Below are 18,935 nucleotides of genomic sequence, written 5' to 3' on the forward strand. Positions count from 1 at the left end.
GTCTGTATTTAAGAACCTGATGGACATATCTGAACTGAAGAAGCAATTTCATTGATATGTTGAAAACGTTTTCTATTTAAATTAAATGATGTTTTTTTTATTTTACTGACCCTTTGAGAATTTGTTAAATACGGGAAAGGAGGTTTGTTTTTTCTTGGGGTCTTTAAAGGAAACCTGGTTTGTATCCCTCTATGTTGTATTGACCTGTGGTCGTGAAGATGGACTATGAATTTTGTAGTAAAATTGTTGAAGTAAGGAAAACTACAACAGCGCTATAGTTGCTTTGTAAAATTAATGCACTGAAATGAAAATCTTCAACTAATCAATTTCATGATTTTAGTTTAGTTTTATCCATTCATTCGTCCCTTAATTTTTGTTGGCTAGTGATGAAAATTCTGTGCGTGAAAATGGACTGAAGTTCAGGAAATACTAATTAAGTCAATAGCGATAATTGAGCCTCGTGATCGCCATTTTTAATACTATTTGCTATCGATGTCGTTAGAAATATTTCTATTTCCAGATGAATTTTTATTTGCCAGTTTATTCTGTTGTCCATTTCAAGGTTTAAGGGCTAAGGCCCGTCAAGCCCCGTTGATCTTAGTTTGCAGATATCTACTTAAGAATATGTTTATAATTAGTTTAATTTTAAACTTTACTGTTTGGTAACTGTTTTAGTGACCGTTGTTATAAGAAATAAGTATTAATCTGCATGACATACTTATGGACTCGGACACATCTAGACTGATTTAAATTTAATCGATATAAATGTGTACTTGCAAATTATTTAAATCTTTAATATATATTTTAAGGGAGAACATTAACATACTCAAGGTGTTGTAACTAATATTTTGGGTATTTTGAGCACTATGTATAACTATACAACCTTTGGATGACATTACGCAAAGCAACAATAGTAAAGATTGAATAACCCAGGAAGCTATACTATATACATTCACCGACCTCTTAAAACTCAAGTATATGCTACTGTTTAAGACTATTTAAAAAATCTTCTCTTTTGACTTTGTTGTTCACCAACTGGAATTCATCTGAAGCTTATTATATGTCCCTATGATAAATTTATCGTATTATATCTTCATATGTTGTTCATCAGGTATGCTGGCAATATTCTATTCAATCTTGTTTATAGTGTTTACTCTGGTAAATTGCTTCATCTGGCCTGTGCTTGCTTTATATTATTTTATTTAAAATAGTTACGTTAAGATAACGTTTTAGTTACCAACGAATACCTACAGGTACTATAAGAAAACGTCGATAATTGTACTTTATCGTTACCTATACCAATAATTCAAATTTTCTTTATTTAATAACGAGGTATAACATATACATATTTATTTTTTTGATTCCAAACCAAGCTATCATAAGCTAGTTTGATAGTTAAGACATTTTCAATAATAAATGCTAAATCAGAGTTTATTCTTATTATTATTTGCTATATTTATATGCTAAAAAGTTATCTCAAAGCTTTAAATCCACTTTAGTTGTCATCTGTCCAGTTCCAGCATTCGAGATATTAAGCATCACACCGATATATATATCTTTGACTTGAAAAAATGTAGTCTACTATTGTCCTAGATTTCCAGTTCTTAAATAATAGCAACAAAATAATTTCCACTGCAAAACTTTTGTCGTTAGTTTTCATACTATTTATATATGTCTCGATTAAAAATAATCACGATTGGAGAGTACAGCATAAGTTTAACTCTTGAAATCCATCCAGCCCTTTAAAACTAGAATAAGCCCAGCAATATAATTATAATCAAAGAAAGCGCTTATTTTCTTGTTTCCTAAAGTTGTTTTTTAAAGGAATAGTATTACTATAGGACCCCTATTTATTCTAATTTTTAATGATTTATATTTATCGAATATATCTTGCTATTTTGCAATATTTAAAACAATATTTAGTGAAATCACGGATATAATACCTAGCTGTAAATAAATTAGAAACGGCAGTTCACCAGTTAGAATAATATTTACAATTAATTTGATTTATGCTAGAATAGTTCTGGTACAATTTTAAACTTTCAAACAATTAATAAATTAAATAACAATATCACAGAATATACTAGTGGATTACTAAGTATTTTATTCAATGAACATGGAAAATATTATATATTTGGTTAGCAAGGAAGTACCGATTCTCCTAGTTAATTACTAGCTTCACTAACACCCTTCGTCTATTAATGGACGAAGCAAATTATAATGCTTTTTATTGATTCTTATTTGGTTTTTTATTGTAATCAATGGAGAATAGCTGTAAAAAAAATAACTTCTCTAAGATGTACTCGGAAGAAGTAACGTTAACCTTTTTTGTTTTTGATGGTAAATTTTATGTGTTCGCCATATACTTCGGATATATTTCTATGCGTCATTTTATTCTCTGTTGGCAAATAAGGGGTTCAATTCAAAAGAAGATAGATACTTGAATTGTTGTTATTGCTTTAAGAACATTATTATCGTACAATGCTAATGAACAATTAAAATATTTATGTAAAAGATAAATTTTAAAAATTTACATATTTAAGCAGATTTTTTCACAATTCAATAAATCTTGTCTATTTAACAAAAAACAATGCTATCAATGAAGTAATGTAAAATTTTCTAACTTAAAAACTATAAAGTAAGATTGGACGTCTCCTAGCAACATAATCTTGAAGTACTAGCGATTTTATTGCCACATTTCTTCCACTTTTCTTCTATACAAGCTTTGATCATTTGCGTGAAATTTTAATTTTACTTTTCTGCAGATAAAACATGTTGATGGTTTTTAGCTGCAAATAGTTATATTCATTAAAGTGATATACATTTTAAGGAGTAGTTTTAAAGGAATGGAAAATCGAACGTGTATTCATGCATATTGAATTTCAAAAGTCTGCATCAAGAATTGATGACAAGATGAAGTGAAAGTCTTGTAAAATATATAAAAATAACAGAGCTTCAAGCTACATAAGAAAATAACTTATTTTTATTCCTTATCTTGCTTTGAACACTGAAAATCTACCATCATTCAAATTTGTCTATATATAGTGCTTAGCGGAATGGCTGGCATACTTGGCATCTTAGAAAAACAATACAAAAATCCGAAAAAAGTTTAGGATTTCTGAAGACTCGACATCCTATAGCAAGTAAAATTAAACTCAACTTACCTGTAAATAAATGGACATCAAATTGTAAAAAAATATAATTCTAAGCAATATATTTTACAATAATAAATCCGGCTACTTCCTTGTTCACCCAATATATATAAATTAAGATAAAAAGTAAAAAAATATTTATTGTCCACCTCCAGAAGCACATTTCTCCATATAATACATGTCGCCCAACAGTTGAGTGATGGGTATTTCTCCAATTGTCTCTTTGAAGAAGAGCAGTTCTACCGTGATGGATCTGATGGCTCTTAAACTGGGAACCAACAGCAGTAACCTACCGAAACGAGTGGGCTGTCTGGGATATCTCATTCGGACGTAATCTCCCAAAATGCATTGCGCTTGATCTTGAAGCATTTCTACTGGTTGTACATCACAAAGTCCAGCAGTTTCTGCAAATAAAAACGAAAGCTTATAGCATCTATGTTTTCGTTATAGCACCTGTGTAATAGTTATAGAAACATTATCATGATAACTTCTGTTTATAGGTGGACCTACCTGGGGTGAATAATATTATTGCCTTCATACATCCACACTCACTACCGTCAGGAGAAATCTGTCTAAAACGACACATAATTTCCTGTAATACAAATAAATCTCCTAATAAATAGCACTATTCATGTCACTAGGTTGGTTTTACCTGAATGGTCTTGATCTCGGTTGCAGTATGAACATCATTTGGTAAGCGTTCTCGTGCTTGTGTACAACCCAAGACGGCTGACAAATCCCAAGGCACAGACCACTGTGCTAAGTGAAGTAGAAACAATTCTTTCCACGATTCTTGTAGAAGCAGAAGCTGGTCGTGCTTGCTAAGGGTTTGAAATGGAGCAAGGCAACGCACCCATCTTACGGCCATAAAAAGGAGTCTCGCTGTAGTTTCCTAGAAATAAAAAATAAAGATTTTTGGTTGTTCGTGACTCTGATATGGAGGGCAAAATTATACGTTATTATTGCTTTCAGTATGAGTTTATATCGGTATCATAATAAAACACATTTTTTTGCCAAAATTAGTTTCTTTATGTAATATAATTCCCTTCAAGTGTGCTACACTGATTATAGTGATCTTCAAACTTTTCTATACCATTTCGTATACGGTGGATGAGGAAGCAATTCAAAGCCCAATTCATGGATTTTTGCCATCGTTTTCACTGACTTGTGACACGGTACATTGTCTTGATGAAGCAGCACTTTTTTCTTCAAATGCGGCCGTTTTCAGCGATTTCATCCTTCAAACGGTCCAATAACGATATGTAATACTCGCTGTTGATGGTGCTTCCTTTTTCAAGGTACTCAATGAAAATTATTCCATGTGCATCCCAAAATACAGACGCCATAACCTTGCCAGCCGACTGTTACCTTTTGGAGTGGGTTCATCGTATACAGTCCACTCGGATAACTGTCGATTGGACTTCGAAGTGAAATGATGGAGCAATGTTTCATTCATTGTCACATACCGACGCAAAAACTCGGGTTTATTACGCTTGATCATCTTCAAACACTGTTCCGAATCCTCAACTCGTCGTTGTTTTTGGCCAAAAGTGAGCTCGCGTGGCACCCACTTTGCACAGAGCTTTCTCATACCTAAATATTCGTAAATGATATGATGTACATGTTCAGTTCATATCTTTAGAGTGTCTGCTATTTCATTCAATTTCAATTTGCGGTCATTCAAAATCATTTTGTGGATTTTTTAAATGGTTTCGTCGATAACAACCTCTTTTGGGCGTCCACTGCGTTCACGGTCTTTGGTGCACATTTCACCACGTCGAAACTTAACATACCAATCCTTGATGGATGACCTTCCTGGGGCAGTGTCCGGAAACTCGGCATCAAGCCAAGCTTTTACTTCAACTTTTTTTTTCTCTTCAAAAAGCAATATATTATCAACACGCGAAATTTCTTTTTATCCATTTTTTTCACATTAACAAAAGTTGCTTCACTCAAACGCGTAATTCTATGTATCAGGCCGGGGACTTTTCAATTAACTTTTTAAGTGTAGTTAATAGTGTTTTGTTAACTTTTTTCGAGGTTTCTGTAAACGTTTTCAAGTTTTTAATTAATTTAGCAAACGATAGCGTTTACAGAGAAAATCGACTATTGGCTCGATTTTTTAAAAAATTTAAAAGCACATTTATATTGGATATTGACATTTAATACTGGTTCAGTCCGCGTAACTTTAAAACACTGTATAATTTACACACATAATTATATTATTTCAAGAGGTTTTTATCTCAACCTCCGGGTAAGTTCATTGTTGTTTAGCAGCTATAGTACTTCGACATTTCTATGTTTACTCAATCTCTCTTGATTTTTTTTTGGCAAATCGTTTAATTTATTCGCTGATCGTTAACAATGCTGCGAAGAACTTTGGTAAGTTTGATCAATGTAAATTAATATTAGATTTTTTCTTGCAACCATAGATCCACTAAGGCTTCAACATTTGCTTATATAATAATAATTTATGGTGGAGTGTTCATTCGGATTATCCTCCAGGCAACCCACAATCACATTTCATTGAGACTTATATAAAACTGCTCGCTTCTTTAACATGCTTGTTGGCACGAATGAAGTGTATTATATATATTGTTTGCGGGCAGCTATCTTTTTTTATAGTTTTTGTACAGTCCTCGAAATTAAGGTTACTTGAAGACCATTCCAGAAGAATCAGAATTATAAAAACCACAAACATAGATTTACGACCATGTCCGAAGAGGATTCGAAATCGTGACCATCGCAGCAGTAGAGGGACCGTCCCCACGCCTTCACCACTGCACTAATCTAACCGGCGCAGCTATTTATTGAATAGTTCTAATATAAGGTAAACATCATTCAAAGATGGCGTTATGAATATATATATATATATATATATATATATATATATATATATATATATATATATATATATATATATATCTAAGCCTTGATTTTAAAATAGAGCTTAATATATTTCTAACTAAGCGTTCAAATATAAATTTGTGTTTATTAATTTTGTTTAAAGGCAAAAATGGAAACCCCTAATTTGCAATGTTTGTGTGACTCACTAATTTGTCATTCTCAATTAAGTCATTCTCAATTTGTAATTAGTATAATGTCATAATATTTGTTTTATTGCCGAAATAAATTATATTATCTAAATAAAAAGCGATTGTTCGAACAATATAACGCCTATCAATTTTGATGATGAGTTTCCAAATGAAAAATATTTATAAAGCAATTATTTGTAAATCATGATATAGAAGAATAAATTAATGCAAGTTGTAATGTGAAAGTGAAAAATTACCACAACAAATTTATATCGACATATTTGTACTATACAAGGTTGCAGGTGGTTAACCTCCATCAGGCACTTTATTTAATTCAGGTTTGTAGCGACCGCTACGACCCTTTAGGCTACCACGCATTCACCTACAACAAGTTCAAAGGTTGGCAGCGCCGATGGATTGGTACCATGCAGTTCCCGGCTATAAAAGACCATCACGACGACGTCTCGCTCGTCTAGTAGGTCCTTTCAGGTGAGGATCGGTGACGCAGTCCCCTCTCGTAAACAAATCTCCGCAGGAGTCCCGCAGGTCGCTCTATTAGCCCCAGCCCTATTCAAACTTTATATGCAAATTATTGCATATAAATTGCAGCATTTTATGCAAATGATACCGCTTTCTTCGCAACCGGTTACTGTCCTGACGCAATACGTAATAGACTCCAAGTATAACTGAACGAAGCGATAGCGTGGTAAAAATTCTGGCGGCTTCAGATTAACCCGCGCAAAACTCAGGCTATTCTGTTCCACCGCAAGAAGGAATTTCACGCCTATCGTCTCCAAATCGATAAAGTTCCTATCCCATGGCTCCAGAAAGTTTCATACCTCGGTCTCCAGTTCAGCCGCAGATTCCTTCCAAAAATAGTATTGAGTGTTCGGACAAATAATCGCATTAACAGCCACACATTTCGACCGACCGACCGACCTAACGAACATTCCTACAATTGGTGACCCCGACGTGATCAAAGTGCCTAACAGGTAAACCAGCTCAACATACGCCACTCGACAGGTGTTTGACACGTGCATGGGAGGATAGCACGAGGAATAGAACCCATCAACATCACATTGTCGAACTTATCCCACGAGACTAGCCTGGTGGACGAAAACCACAGAAGCCCATCATGCATAACATAAACACATGAACGCCCTTGCATCACCAAACGAGACACTTAAGTCACCACATTTATAGGTACCCTCAAACAAGTCGGAATGCCCCAAGACGAACGACGTCCTGCTACAATTTCGATGGCAGCTGATCCCGTGAAACCCCTCGCTCAGGTTGGGATCCCCATCTCATAAGCAGTCTCTAGGCGATTCATTACGTAACTGCGGGTGTACTCCGGAACCTGCACACATAGAAGTAAGTTCCACGGCAGCTCCACTAGGAGGGGAGTGATGTAACGACCGCTACGACCCTTTAGGCCACCACGCATTCACCTACAACAAGTTCAAAGGTTGACAACGCCGGCGGATTGGTACCATGCAGTTTCAGGCTATAAAAGACCATCACAACGACGTCTCGCTCGCTTTTCTTTTCTCTACCCCGTTATAACACTACCACTTCCACAGCGCTACCGTACTTCCTTCACCTTAACCTAATATCCTGTCCATTCTCCCGTCGACCACATGTATCAATTATAATAGAAATGAACAAGTATTTCTTCAACCAGTGTTTTTAGTTCTCGTGCAAATTCCGTCCAAAAATAGTAGTGAGTGTTCGGACAAATAACCGCATTGACAGCCACACATTTCGACCGACCGACTGACCTGAGCAACATTCCTACAGGTTCAAGACACATTTAACATTACTCCAGTGGGTTTTTTTTTTATTAATAATTAGAGCATTCGAGCATTTAAAAATGGTCTTATAGCATGTTATACTGTATTACGGATTATTCAAAAATATTCTCAATTTAATTAAATAAGGAAAATTTGACATAATAATATTGAAGTAAAAAAATAATTAAACTTATACTCGTACAACTGTAATGTATGTTTTATGACATTAGACTCTCTTAATAACATATATTGTTACACTGTAATAATAACTATTTAAGTATGCGAATATTCTGTTTTAATAATATTTTAACATATTTTTGTTTGTGATATATAATTTATGAATCTGTCTTCTTTTCAAGTTTTATTTTATCATCTTTCGCTGGTAATAATTCAGGTTATAATTTAATTTATTTCTATTGATTTAAAAGTTGGTTGGAAACTGAAAAAAAATTCAAAATTACAATCAATAATTTATGCATTGACAAAATACTTCAACTATTATCTCCACCCACCTACAAGTGTTATTTGTCAAGTAAAGCAACTATACCGAACAGGATACTCCTAGCAAATCCCCAACATCAGTGGAAAGAAGGCGGACTGGGAAAAACCTGCGAAATTCCCCGAAAGCCAATGGGATTTTGTCTGGCCGCCGAGAAGTCACTGCGAATGAAAGTCAACCCGGGAAAGAGAGCCACGCCCCCATACTGTCAATCTTTATGTCGTTTTGTGGGATGCCTTAAAATCTCCAAAAGATATATTTGCATTCTTGTAATTTTGATTAAATGTTTTATATGTATATTTTTTTCATCATTGTTATATTTGTATCTCTTTGGATAAGAATTCCGTTTCTGTTTGCCTTTACTCGCAAGACTTGGTAATTAATTGATAGATGACAACACGTTTTACGCAACATTGCATCTTAATATAAAAGTCTAGTATTGTATTTCAAAGGTCAAATGGAAATGGAAAATTATAATGTTTTATGAAAGCTACATACAGTTGTTAAGGGAAAAACTAATATTCAATACTCATCAAAGGTTAGCATTAAGTATGTACTTAAAATTAAATGATTCAATAAAAATAAATTTCTCAAATTAAAATTTTGACTCATTTGTTTTTAAATATGTCAAATATTGAAGATATCAAATTATAGAGTGATCTGTTTTTTATAATAAATCCGTTATTTTTAGTACTGCGCTCAAGTTGATCACCTTGTGGAATGTCACTTGTTTTTGCTATAATTACTAATAACTCGCAATACCAATCTGTGCAAGAATGCGTTTTGAATTTCCATGCATATGTCAATTTCTTTCTTTCTTTCTTTCCTTGCATTCCACTACTACCTACAGTAACGAAACGTAAGTTTTCTTTTAGTAAATTTATAATGGCTAGAATACATTTATTGTATTTTATCGCGTATTTGTATCACTTAATAAGTTAATTGAAAAGTCCCCGGTCTACCATAGCAAAACACATTTTTTTTGGCAAAATAATTTTTTTTTATTCAACATAACTTTCTTCAATGGTGATATGCAGCGACCTTCCAACTTTTTGATACGATTTTTGTAGTAGGATTTGTCCTTTGCTTCAAAATAAGCCTCAGTTTTGTCGATCAGTTCTTCATTCGACGGACATTTTTTCCCAGCGAGCATTATTTTGAGATCTGAGAATAGAAAATAGTGGCTCGGGACCAGATCTGGAGAATATGGTGGATGAAGAAGCAATTCGATGCCCAATTCGTGGATTTTTGACACGGTGCATTATCTTGGTGAAGCAGCACTTTCTTTTCCTTCAAATGCGGCCGTTTTTCGGCGATTTTGTCGTTCAAACGGTCCAATAACGCTATGTAATGGTCGCTGTTGACGGTCCTTCCTTTTTCAAGGTAGTCAATAAAAATTATTCCATGCGGATTCCAAAATACAGATACCATAACCTTGCCAGCCGACTGTTGCGTTTTCCTACGCTTTGGAACGGGTTCATCGTGAGCAGTCCACTCGGATGACTGTCGATTGGACTTCGGAGTGAAATAATGGAGCCATGTTTCATCCATTGTCACATATCGACGCAAAAACTCGAGTTTATTACGCATTATCTTCTATGAACACTGCTCTGAATCATCAACTCGTCGTTGATTTTGGTCAAAAATGAACTCGCGCGGCACCCACTTTGCACAGAGCTTTCTTTTATCCAAATATTCGTGAATGATATAATGTACATGTTCAGTTAATATCTGTAGAGTATCTTCTATTTCATTCAGTTTCATTTTACGGTCATTCAAAATCATTTTGTAGATTTTTAAAATGTTTTCGTCGGTAACAATCTCTTTTAGGCGTCCACTACATTCACCGTCTTTAGTGCTCATTTCACCACGTCTAAACTTATCATACCAATCTTTGATGGTTGATTTTCTTGGGACGATGTCCGAAAACTTGGCAGCAATCCAATTTTTTGCTTCAACTGTATTTTTTCCCTTCAAAAAGCAATATTTTATCAACACGCCAAATTCTCTTTTATCCATTTTTTTCACAATAACAAAAGTTGCTTCACTCAAAATGCTAAAATTCACAAACTAATGATCCGACAGCTGTCAAATTTAAACACGCATATTTTGAGGGTTAGGGCTAACTAAAAATTATATGGATTTAATTCTAGTAGCGCTATAGATGTGTCAGGCCGGAGACTTTTCAATTGACCTGTTATGTTAATGACTAATGTCACACTGGCTCACAGAAAAGTATCATCGGGTTTAGCAAGTATTGGAGAAACAAAAATCTATATATTTTTATATTTAGTGCTTGTATTTTGTTCAGCGATATTTTTTGGTGAAAATGTGAAATATATATGTAGGTAACTGCTAATAAATAATCTAACCTAATTGTTACTTTCATTGGTTTAGACATTTCTCTATATAAAACAGTCTTCCATTTAATATTATTAGCTTTGAGGAAATCTCAATGACAGAGGACGCTCTGGAGGACCAAATAGTTCCAACACCATGAATGGTAACGCTATGGAACAAAACGTAGTTTAAATTCCCCAAAATAGTCAAAAGAAGTTTACGAATTAACTGTTTATAAATTTATACGTACTATGTTAAAGATACAAAAGGAGAGAAAATGGTGACCACGTAAATTGACTGAAAATGTATCGCAATATTGCCAGAAAGATGGAAAAAAGTTATATGAAATGGTAAAAGATATTTGAATTCATAAGTGTTGTTTCTCTTTTTTCAAATCAATCTTCATTTCAAATCTTTCAACAAATTCCTAGTATTTTTAGAGTGTAGTTCTTTATGTTTTTCCTTGATTTCCTTTGAGATATCAAAGTAAGTGTAGTTAGTTTGTAAAATATATTTGGATTTCTTGGTTAATTTTTATGTATTATATAACTGGTAATAGTGTTTAGACTTACTTGTAACATTTCCCACGTGGGCGTTAATGGTAATGGCGTTAGAGTGGGACTGGGACTCATTTGAGTTATAGGCAATCCAGGACTGGATATACTTAGCCCACTGCTGGATTCCGATGTAGCTGTTGATTCTAACTGAGTGAGCTTCGTACCCCATACAAGTTCCTGGAACACAAAACCGCATATATGTTAATTAAAATACTACGTTCTTTCTTCATCAAATCTACCTGACATTTCTCCGCTGACATCAACACATGTAGTAAACCGGGAGGTGGAGGTAAATGAGGATGATGAAACAACGGAGGTGGGATAGCTGGGTTATTATCCAAGTGGGCTCCGGGGGGACTTCCGAGAGGGGGAGGTGGAGGCAACGTCAGTACCTTCAGAGGATGATGTGGTGGAACAAACAAGCTGCTCGGTGTAAACTGAAATGAGCTTCCACTGGTCGGCGTTATTTTACTAGTGACACCTTCTGGTAATGGTAGTTGAACAGGATGGGAGGAATGTGACGTGGGTACTTGGTGTTGGTTGCCATTGTTGCCGTTAGCCAGTTGTTGCAGTTTGGGTTTACGGGGCCCTCTTTCGTGTTGAACAGCTGCAAGAAAATTAATCAGTTATATTTATTATTCCTGTACTGTAAGCTGATAAACTTTATTATATTATTAAATCTATTTGGGTTGGGGGTTAGTACTACACGATCAGATATGTTGATATGATAGTGTTTAAGTGTTTATTTTCAGTTAGATTTTCACTTTCATTTAGTTAAGTGTTGTAGTATCTTTGTGCGGTAACACATTGCATAAAAGTGGATATATTATTTGTTATGAAAAGAACTTAATAGAACATAACTTAAACAATTTATAAATTTTAATATCATTATTTCTAAGTGTTGTTCTACCAAACTAATTATATAGCTATTATAATCATATACAAAATAGAAATATTGTTGTAAAATATTGTAAATATATATTGTACAAAATTGAAAAATTAATATTTTTTTATTAATCAGACTTATTTCATGTTTTAGAGCGAAATCTTGGATCACTTCGTGTAATCATTTGATTTCGAGGTCCTTGGGTAGCTCTTCGTTCGTTATATAGCGATAAGCATTGGTAATTAATCGTAGAACTTTGTTTTCGGTACGTTGGATAACTAGTTAATTTGATGTCTTAATGCAACCTCATATTTGCAGCCTATAGGTCCAAATAGGTTTTATGATTGACTGATAAACCAATCATTATAATTTTAGATCAAGTTGAGAGTATCTTCCGACTAACCAGTACAATTTCTTGACTTTGAGTCCAATCTACTATGCTTTTTGTCTAACATGATTTTCCTAATTTAACCTACCGTCGAGATATATGTCGAGAGGGCATTCACTAAGTAATATAATTAGAGTTTTGTCATTTCTCTGCAACGCAAAATTAACATGGACAGATTTTAAGCAAAGATGAGCTATTTAGCTATTTTTGCCGGTTTTTGGTCCATTTGTAGACCTTGTTAAGGGCCACTTGTACTTTTTTACAGCCTTAGACAGGGATATATCTTTTACCGTGATATCTGTGTTATCGACACATATTCCAAATACTGTTTCTTTTGTCACTAGGATATGTTGTGAAACTCCAGCCCAAATATGTTTAATTGTAGAGAAGGGCTCTTCCGAAAATATATGATTCCAGTCGACAATAATTTCGCGATAACAATTTGCTACACGGTCAAAAGCTTGTGAGATGTTTAGGAATATTACAGTGCAGTATTTCTTTTCTTCGAGAAACTTAGTAACAATAATATTAATATAGTAACAAATATGGTATGTGTAAAGAAGTTGCCATAATTGAGCAACTAATGTGTATTTGCAAACTAAATTTTAGAGCTTTTTAATAGGATGTTGGGGACGAAATTATTTTTTGTTAGAAAGACAGCCTGTACGCCATTTTGTATTGAATTTAACTTTGTTCAAGTGTTCATCGCGGCTTTTTATTTTTCTTTTATTGATACTTTGTTACCAGTCGTTGCCAACTAACCTAAAATTTTTTTACAATGGCATAAAGCTAGGTATATCATCTAGTTTATATACCTAGTTTTTATGTCATTGTAATCCTGTCTTTGGGAATTAATGTGTTAATAATTGATGTATTAATTAACATCAGTTATTATGTATTAGTATTAACTAACATTCATATATTCTGGTAAATGTATTTCACTGCTTTACAAGTTTCAATGTATTGATTCGTTTGAGTCTTGCTAGAGTATTTGACAAGGATTGTCATTAAAATGACAGTGGAGTCTCTCCTTATGTCTTTTTACGATTCTCTTAATTTCCTGGGTAATAGTTGGCATGTGAAAGTTGCACTGTAAGTAATCATTCCTACAGTCTGGGTCTATCTGGGTAGATATACGATACCTCGTAGAACTTAGCTCCGAAAAATGTGTATTTTATTTAAATTACACTTTACTCATAGCTGGATTCCAGAAGTCCATATTGGTTTTAGGATTTGCTTATACTTGCCGTTGATGTTCATGGGTTCACCAATGTTGTATTTTAAGAAACTACTAGATGGTCTATCCAAAATCATTTCCAAAAATTTAATTGACATTAATTGAGTTGTGGATGCATATTAGCAATACTTTGTTTTTTGATCAAAATTGGAATACTAGACTGTCAATACAATATAGCAGCTTCAGCAGCCAATAACGACTCGCCATTATTGAAATTTTATTTATAGATAACGAAAAAAGTGGTGAAAACGCTATCCAAAACATAAATAGTATTAATCCGATAATAATTCTTGAATTTTGAAATTCAAAAAGGCCTTAATATGGATTACAATCTATGTTAAGAATAACACGTCTAAAATTTGCAAATGTTTCTGGTTCTTCTCACTGTCAGCTTAGAAAATGTTAAGTAATAGAATTATAAGGGTCTGGATCGTGTCCTCGAAAAAGTCTGAAAACTACTGATTTTTTTTTTGAATGATTGCTTTAAAATTTTATTGACTAAACATAATTTTTAGAAAATTTCTTCTTAGAACTAGCTTTAACTAGCTACTATTTCTAAGAAATACTTATAGGATAGAAATCGACTATGGTATAAAATATTCCAAATTCCCCAGATTATAACATCTATTTTTTATCGTGCATTGATTTTTCTATCTTGATAGAATAACTTTCTTAAGAAGTGGCCAGATAATATGCCCTTGCATAAGAAGAATTTAAAGGTAATTTCAAAAATCGAATTTGACAACTTTTCCGAAAACTTGAGAAACTTTCCCATAAATGCATTCTAAGGGTGTTCAATGTTGAGAAAGTCAGTGGTTGAGGAGGTCAGAAGTATCTATATACATAATTATTATTATAATGCAGAACCCATTAAAAATATAATAATTTTCCATCTACTATTGTACTCTCTTTTGTTGAAGGAATAGAAATTATGGTTATTATCTTGTTATCTCAGCCGGTATCTATTAAAATAGCCTTTCTAGCGGCCGAGGAAAAAGAAACGTCCAATCGTAAAGAACCCGAAAACGCCCCATTTCATCTCGTTCACGTCCATTTAATTCTTAAAATGCTTAATAAAGCACCATAAGTACTTCTATATCTATACGCGGGAGCTTCCCGTACGTAATCCCAACACTGCGAAAGCGTCAGCTGCAAAGTCCCTTCCCACCCTGCCCCCACTTCTTTCCACATACCCCGTCGTCTTCGTCGTCGACCTAACCAGCTCCCCTCCTCCTCATCCTCCTCCTGCTCGTTCTCCTTACCCGAGCGCCCGGCCCGTTTCCCCACCGTCTCCCCCCGCCAAGGTCGGTTAATGATGACGTGCGGTGGCTGTACAGCCTTCGGACTACTTCACTTCTAACAACGTCGGCAGGCGGGAATGAAAGGACTACTATAAATCTTCTCCTGCGGCAATTCTGCTGCCTTTAGGGCCTGCAAAATATGAAAAATTGCTTTTTTTCTTCTGCTTCGGGTCCAGTTAAAAAACGCAGACGAATACATTGGAGCTGGCCGTATTTTTTTTCTGGATGTTAATGGTTTGGTTGTTTCAACTTCTTAATGAATTGTTAATTAATATAATAATGAGTCAATTTAAACGTATTTTTATCATATTATTTTATCATATATTTTTATCCTATTTTTCATCATATTTTTTTTGTCCTGCTAGCTTCAAATTCTTGAACTTGAATCTTGAACAGAATAATAAATATCATTAATCATTACTAAGAACATAACATTTCATGTTAAGTAAAACTTAATCTGAAAATTCTTAAGTTATAGCAAGCTGTCAATTAGTGGTCGTGTTCGCCAAGAATGGAATAAAACGTATTCGTCTGTTTTAAAGGGGATTAAAACAATTTTTTGCGTGGTTTCTCATCTCTGCGGTTGATGGTCCAGGTTGGTCGTTAAGTTATTAAGGAAATTATGTTTCGTTAATTATTTTAATTATTTTATTAACCGATTTATTTTCCAGGTTTAGCTCTCTTTGATTTCTGGACTCTCTCGTACCTCAAAAAATATTTTGTCGTCAATTCGTCATCGTCAACACTGATGAATCATGAATAAAATTTGTAGGAATATATTTTGACCACTTGGGGAGAAGTGCGAAAAATGCGATCTAAATGTCATTTTACAATAATGATAAATTTCACACTATTTCTTTTGTTATTGAGTACCAAGTAAATATTGTATTGAAAACGAAATATATTGAAAGCTACAATCAGATCGCAATCGTACGCTGGGAATAACGCGATATTTTTTTCAAGATCTTCAGATGTTTATTCCTAAATGGAATACTGGAAATCGCATACTGGAATTTCATGATTTCATAAATATACCTTGACAAACAATAAACAATTGAAATAAAATAAATGATAATTTATAATTTATCACATGCTTCTGTACTTCGGTAACAAAGTATCACTAATTTAAATAGAATACATTTAGGTTATTACAATGAAGGAAAATTAATGAAAACCAAATTGGGCTGAGAAAAGTGCATTTGGAATTTTCATCTTTATTATCAGACCTATAATTTTGGACAGCTGAATTTAAACATAATCATACAAATATTTATGTGAACAAGTTTCCAAAGGTAGATGTTTACCGTGACTTATAAATATAGATGAAGGAGTATTCGCCATAATATATTCGAAACTAAAGTATTCAAGTTGAGTTGTTTTTTTCTGTCAGTGATGCGTTTTGAGAGATTTATAATATAGCATTTTACAATGTATAATTCATGTTTATTACCTTAAGAAGGGTAAACAACATAGTCGACTATTTAATTTACGTTGAAAAAACTTCTTCCATGAATGCTATATTCGGGTACCTCATTCACATGGTAAAACTGCATTGCAAAAAGTTACCTGGTATCCATTAAATTCTATTTCCAGAAAAATCGATGGAGGCGTTTGATCATTTGATAGAAAGAATACAAATATAGAAATAAAAACAAAATTAATATGATAATTCTATTAAACTAAAATAATATTTTTTTAGACAGACAGGAAAACTTCAATGTAATGCTTTTATTGAGTAATAGGTCATTTAATTTCAAAAAAATAATTAGGAATCTAGTGAATAATTTGCAATATTTTATCCTAGATACTTTTATTAATATACCAATTAATATTATTTAATGAAATATATGTTTTAGACACATCATTGTTAGGTCCGTTTTAAGAAATTTATCTTAAAAGTATATAATATTGTTGAACATGGAGCCAAAACCACTTATCACTGTAACTGATTACAGTTGAATAACATCCCTTGCTGTATTAATTTGGCAACTCATGAAGCCTACCGACTCACTAGTAAGATGAAAAACATCTCATTTATTGAGTCGTCTTGCTTGCTAATTAATCCAAGCACATAGGAAAAGTAGTAATAAATTAATTGTAATAATAATAATAATTAAGATTGTACTAAGCGTATCTAATAAAGATGTTATAAAAAAAAAATTATTGAGTAAAAAATTTACAAATATCTATGCCCAAGCGAGGTGATATCCATATCAACAAGAACGCCATTTAATTGAGTTATGCATTCATGTTACAGATGATATGCAATCAGCAATCACCAATCAATTGACGCTTTTTGAAAAAAACTTTGCGACGTCTTTTGATTTTCCTGTCAATTAATACGCCTTTTTTGTCTTCAATGAAATTGGAAAACGAAAAGGAAATAAAAGGGATATTCTTGGCGAGCGATCTTTCGCGCAGCAACGGCACAAAGGAAATATCTCGCAGGATGCTCGTACCGTCAGACGGCTTAATTTTTCGCCAAAGTAGAGACGAGAGATGGAAAAAAAGGAGGAATACGAAGACGGACAATAAAAAAAGGCATTAAAGCGATTTGGAAATGGCGTGCAACTTTAAAAATTAAGTACATCTGTTCAAACAAAGCCGGATCATCCGCCTCTTTACTCCGATTCGGCCGGCTCGTTCGGAAGCGAGCCCGGCAAAAAGGAATGGAGATTTTTTCCTTTGTGGATTGTCTAAACGCGGGAACACTTCTGACGATTATGTGCCGGACTGGCAAACTGAGAAGAATCTCTTAAGGTTTCCTCCTTTTATTGTTTTTTTTTCGAGCGCTTTATTTGTTTTCGTTGCAGTTGGAATCGAATCATCAGCTCATTCAAGAAATGTCTCCGTTAACTAGTATTATCCTATTATTATATGTGTTATATAGTCTATTCAAAATAGCAGTGAGCTCACGTCACCAAGATGTTTAATGTATTGCCTACCGCTATTTGTAAATTCGAGATAAAATTAAATAATATTTTCTTTTTCATTTTATTTTCATTAGCCTACAAAATGCGTCCGGTTATTAAACGTCTTCAAAATTCTTCAAATCGGTAATAATAATAATTACAGCTTATAAGTCTGCAAACGTCGTTTTGGTGATTTGCTTATTTTTTATTGAAAATGCCGAGGCCGTTAGATAGCCAGGGCCAGAAACATATTGGATCTCTAAACAGTTACTTCGAACACGAACGTGATAATGGAGCCTTTCTTTTCCCAGTAAAATGTGTTAGGTAAGTATAGGTCTATTGATAGTGTTAAATTCTAAGCTGCTACAGTTTTTAATTGAAATATATTTTAGCGTGTTACAGCTATATAAATATAATTATAATTTAATACAATTAATTCAGAGAAAACTGTGGTGTGTGTGGAAGGTATCCCTATAAAATGTAGAAATATGTAGCTCTTCGAAAGACGTAGAACTTTTCTTCTTACACAGTTGTGAAACATATGATTTAAATAGTGTAAATAGTGTAGTATACACAAAGAGGTAATGTAACTAATGTAACGTTTAGACATTGATTTTAAAAGAATGCATATAATAAAATAAAACTTGTTATATTTCAATTTGTGTATTTAAATGAGACATTAACAGTTCAAAATGGAACCCAAAATAAAAAATAAGGCGCAGAGTTAGTGTTTTCCTCCCAAGCGAAAGGACGACTGCCATGGGGAAATTTACCATAACATGTTTTTGCTTTGGTTTAAAAATCAGCTGTTAAAGAAGTTTTGAACAGAACGAGG

At 33.6% G+C, this 18,935-nt stretch overlaps 1 protein-coding gene across 1 annotated transcript in view; it reads right to left on the reverse strand.

The window, feature by feature from the left end:
• Window positions 1-3,290: 3,290 nt before the first annotated feature.
• dsf (nuclear receptor dissatisfaction) overlaps window positions 3,291-18,935 on the reverse strand; it is a 41,467-nt gene continuing 25,822 nt past the window's right edge. Inside the window, exons 4-8 of the mRNA XM_076404003.1 lie at window positions 11,616-11,983; window positions 11,392-11,553; window positions 3,805-4,044; window positions 3,663-3,744; window positions 3,291-3,556 (exon numbers count right to left, since the gene is read on the reverse strand). Of these exons, the coding sequence (XP_076260118.1) occupies window positions 3,291-3,556; window positions 3,663-3,744; window positions 3,805-4,044; window positions 11,392-11,553; window positions 11,616-11,983 (1,118 nt within the window). The remainder of the gene's footprint in view (window positions 3,557-3,662; window positions 3,745-3,804; window positions 4,045-11,391; window positions 11,554-11,615; window positions 11,984-18,935) is intronic.

The sequence above is a fragment of the Rhynchophorus ferrugineus genome, unplaced genomic scaffold (assembly GCF_030347505.1).
Source record: "Rhynchophorus ferrugineus isolate W39M unplaced genomic scaffold, kcgeb_rfMv2 rfM4, whole genome shotgun sequence".
Classification (NCBI taxonomy): Eukaryota; Metazoa; Arthropoda; class Insecta; order Coleoptera; family Curculionidae; genus Rhynchophorus; species Rhynchophorus ferrugineus.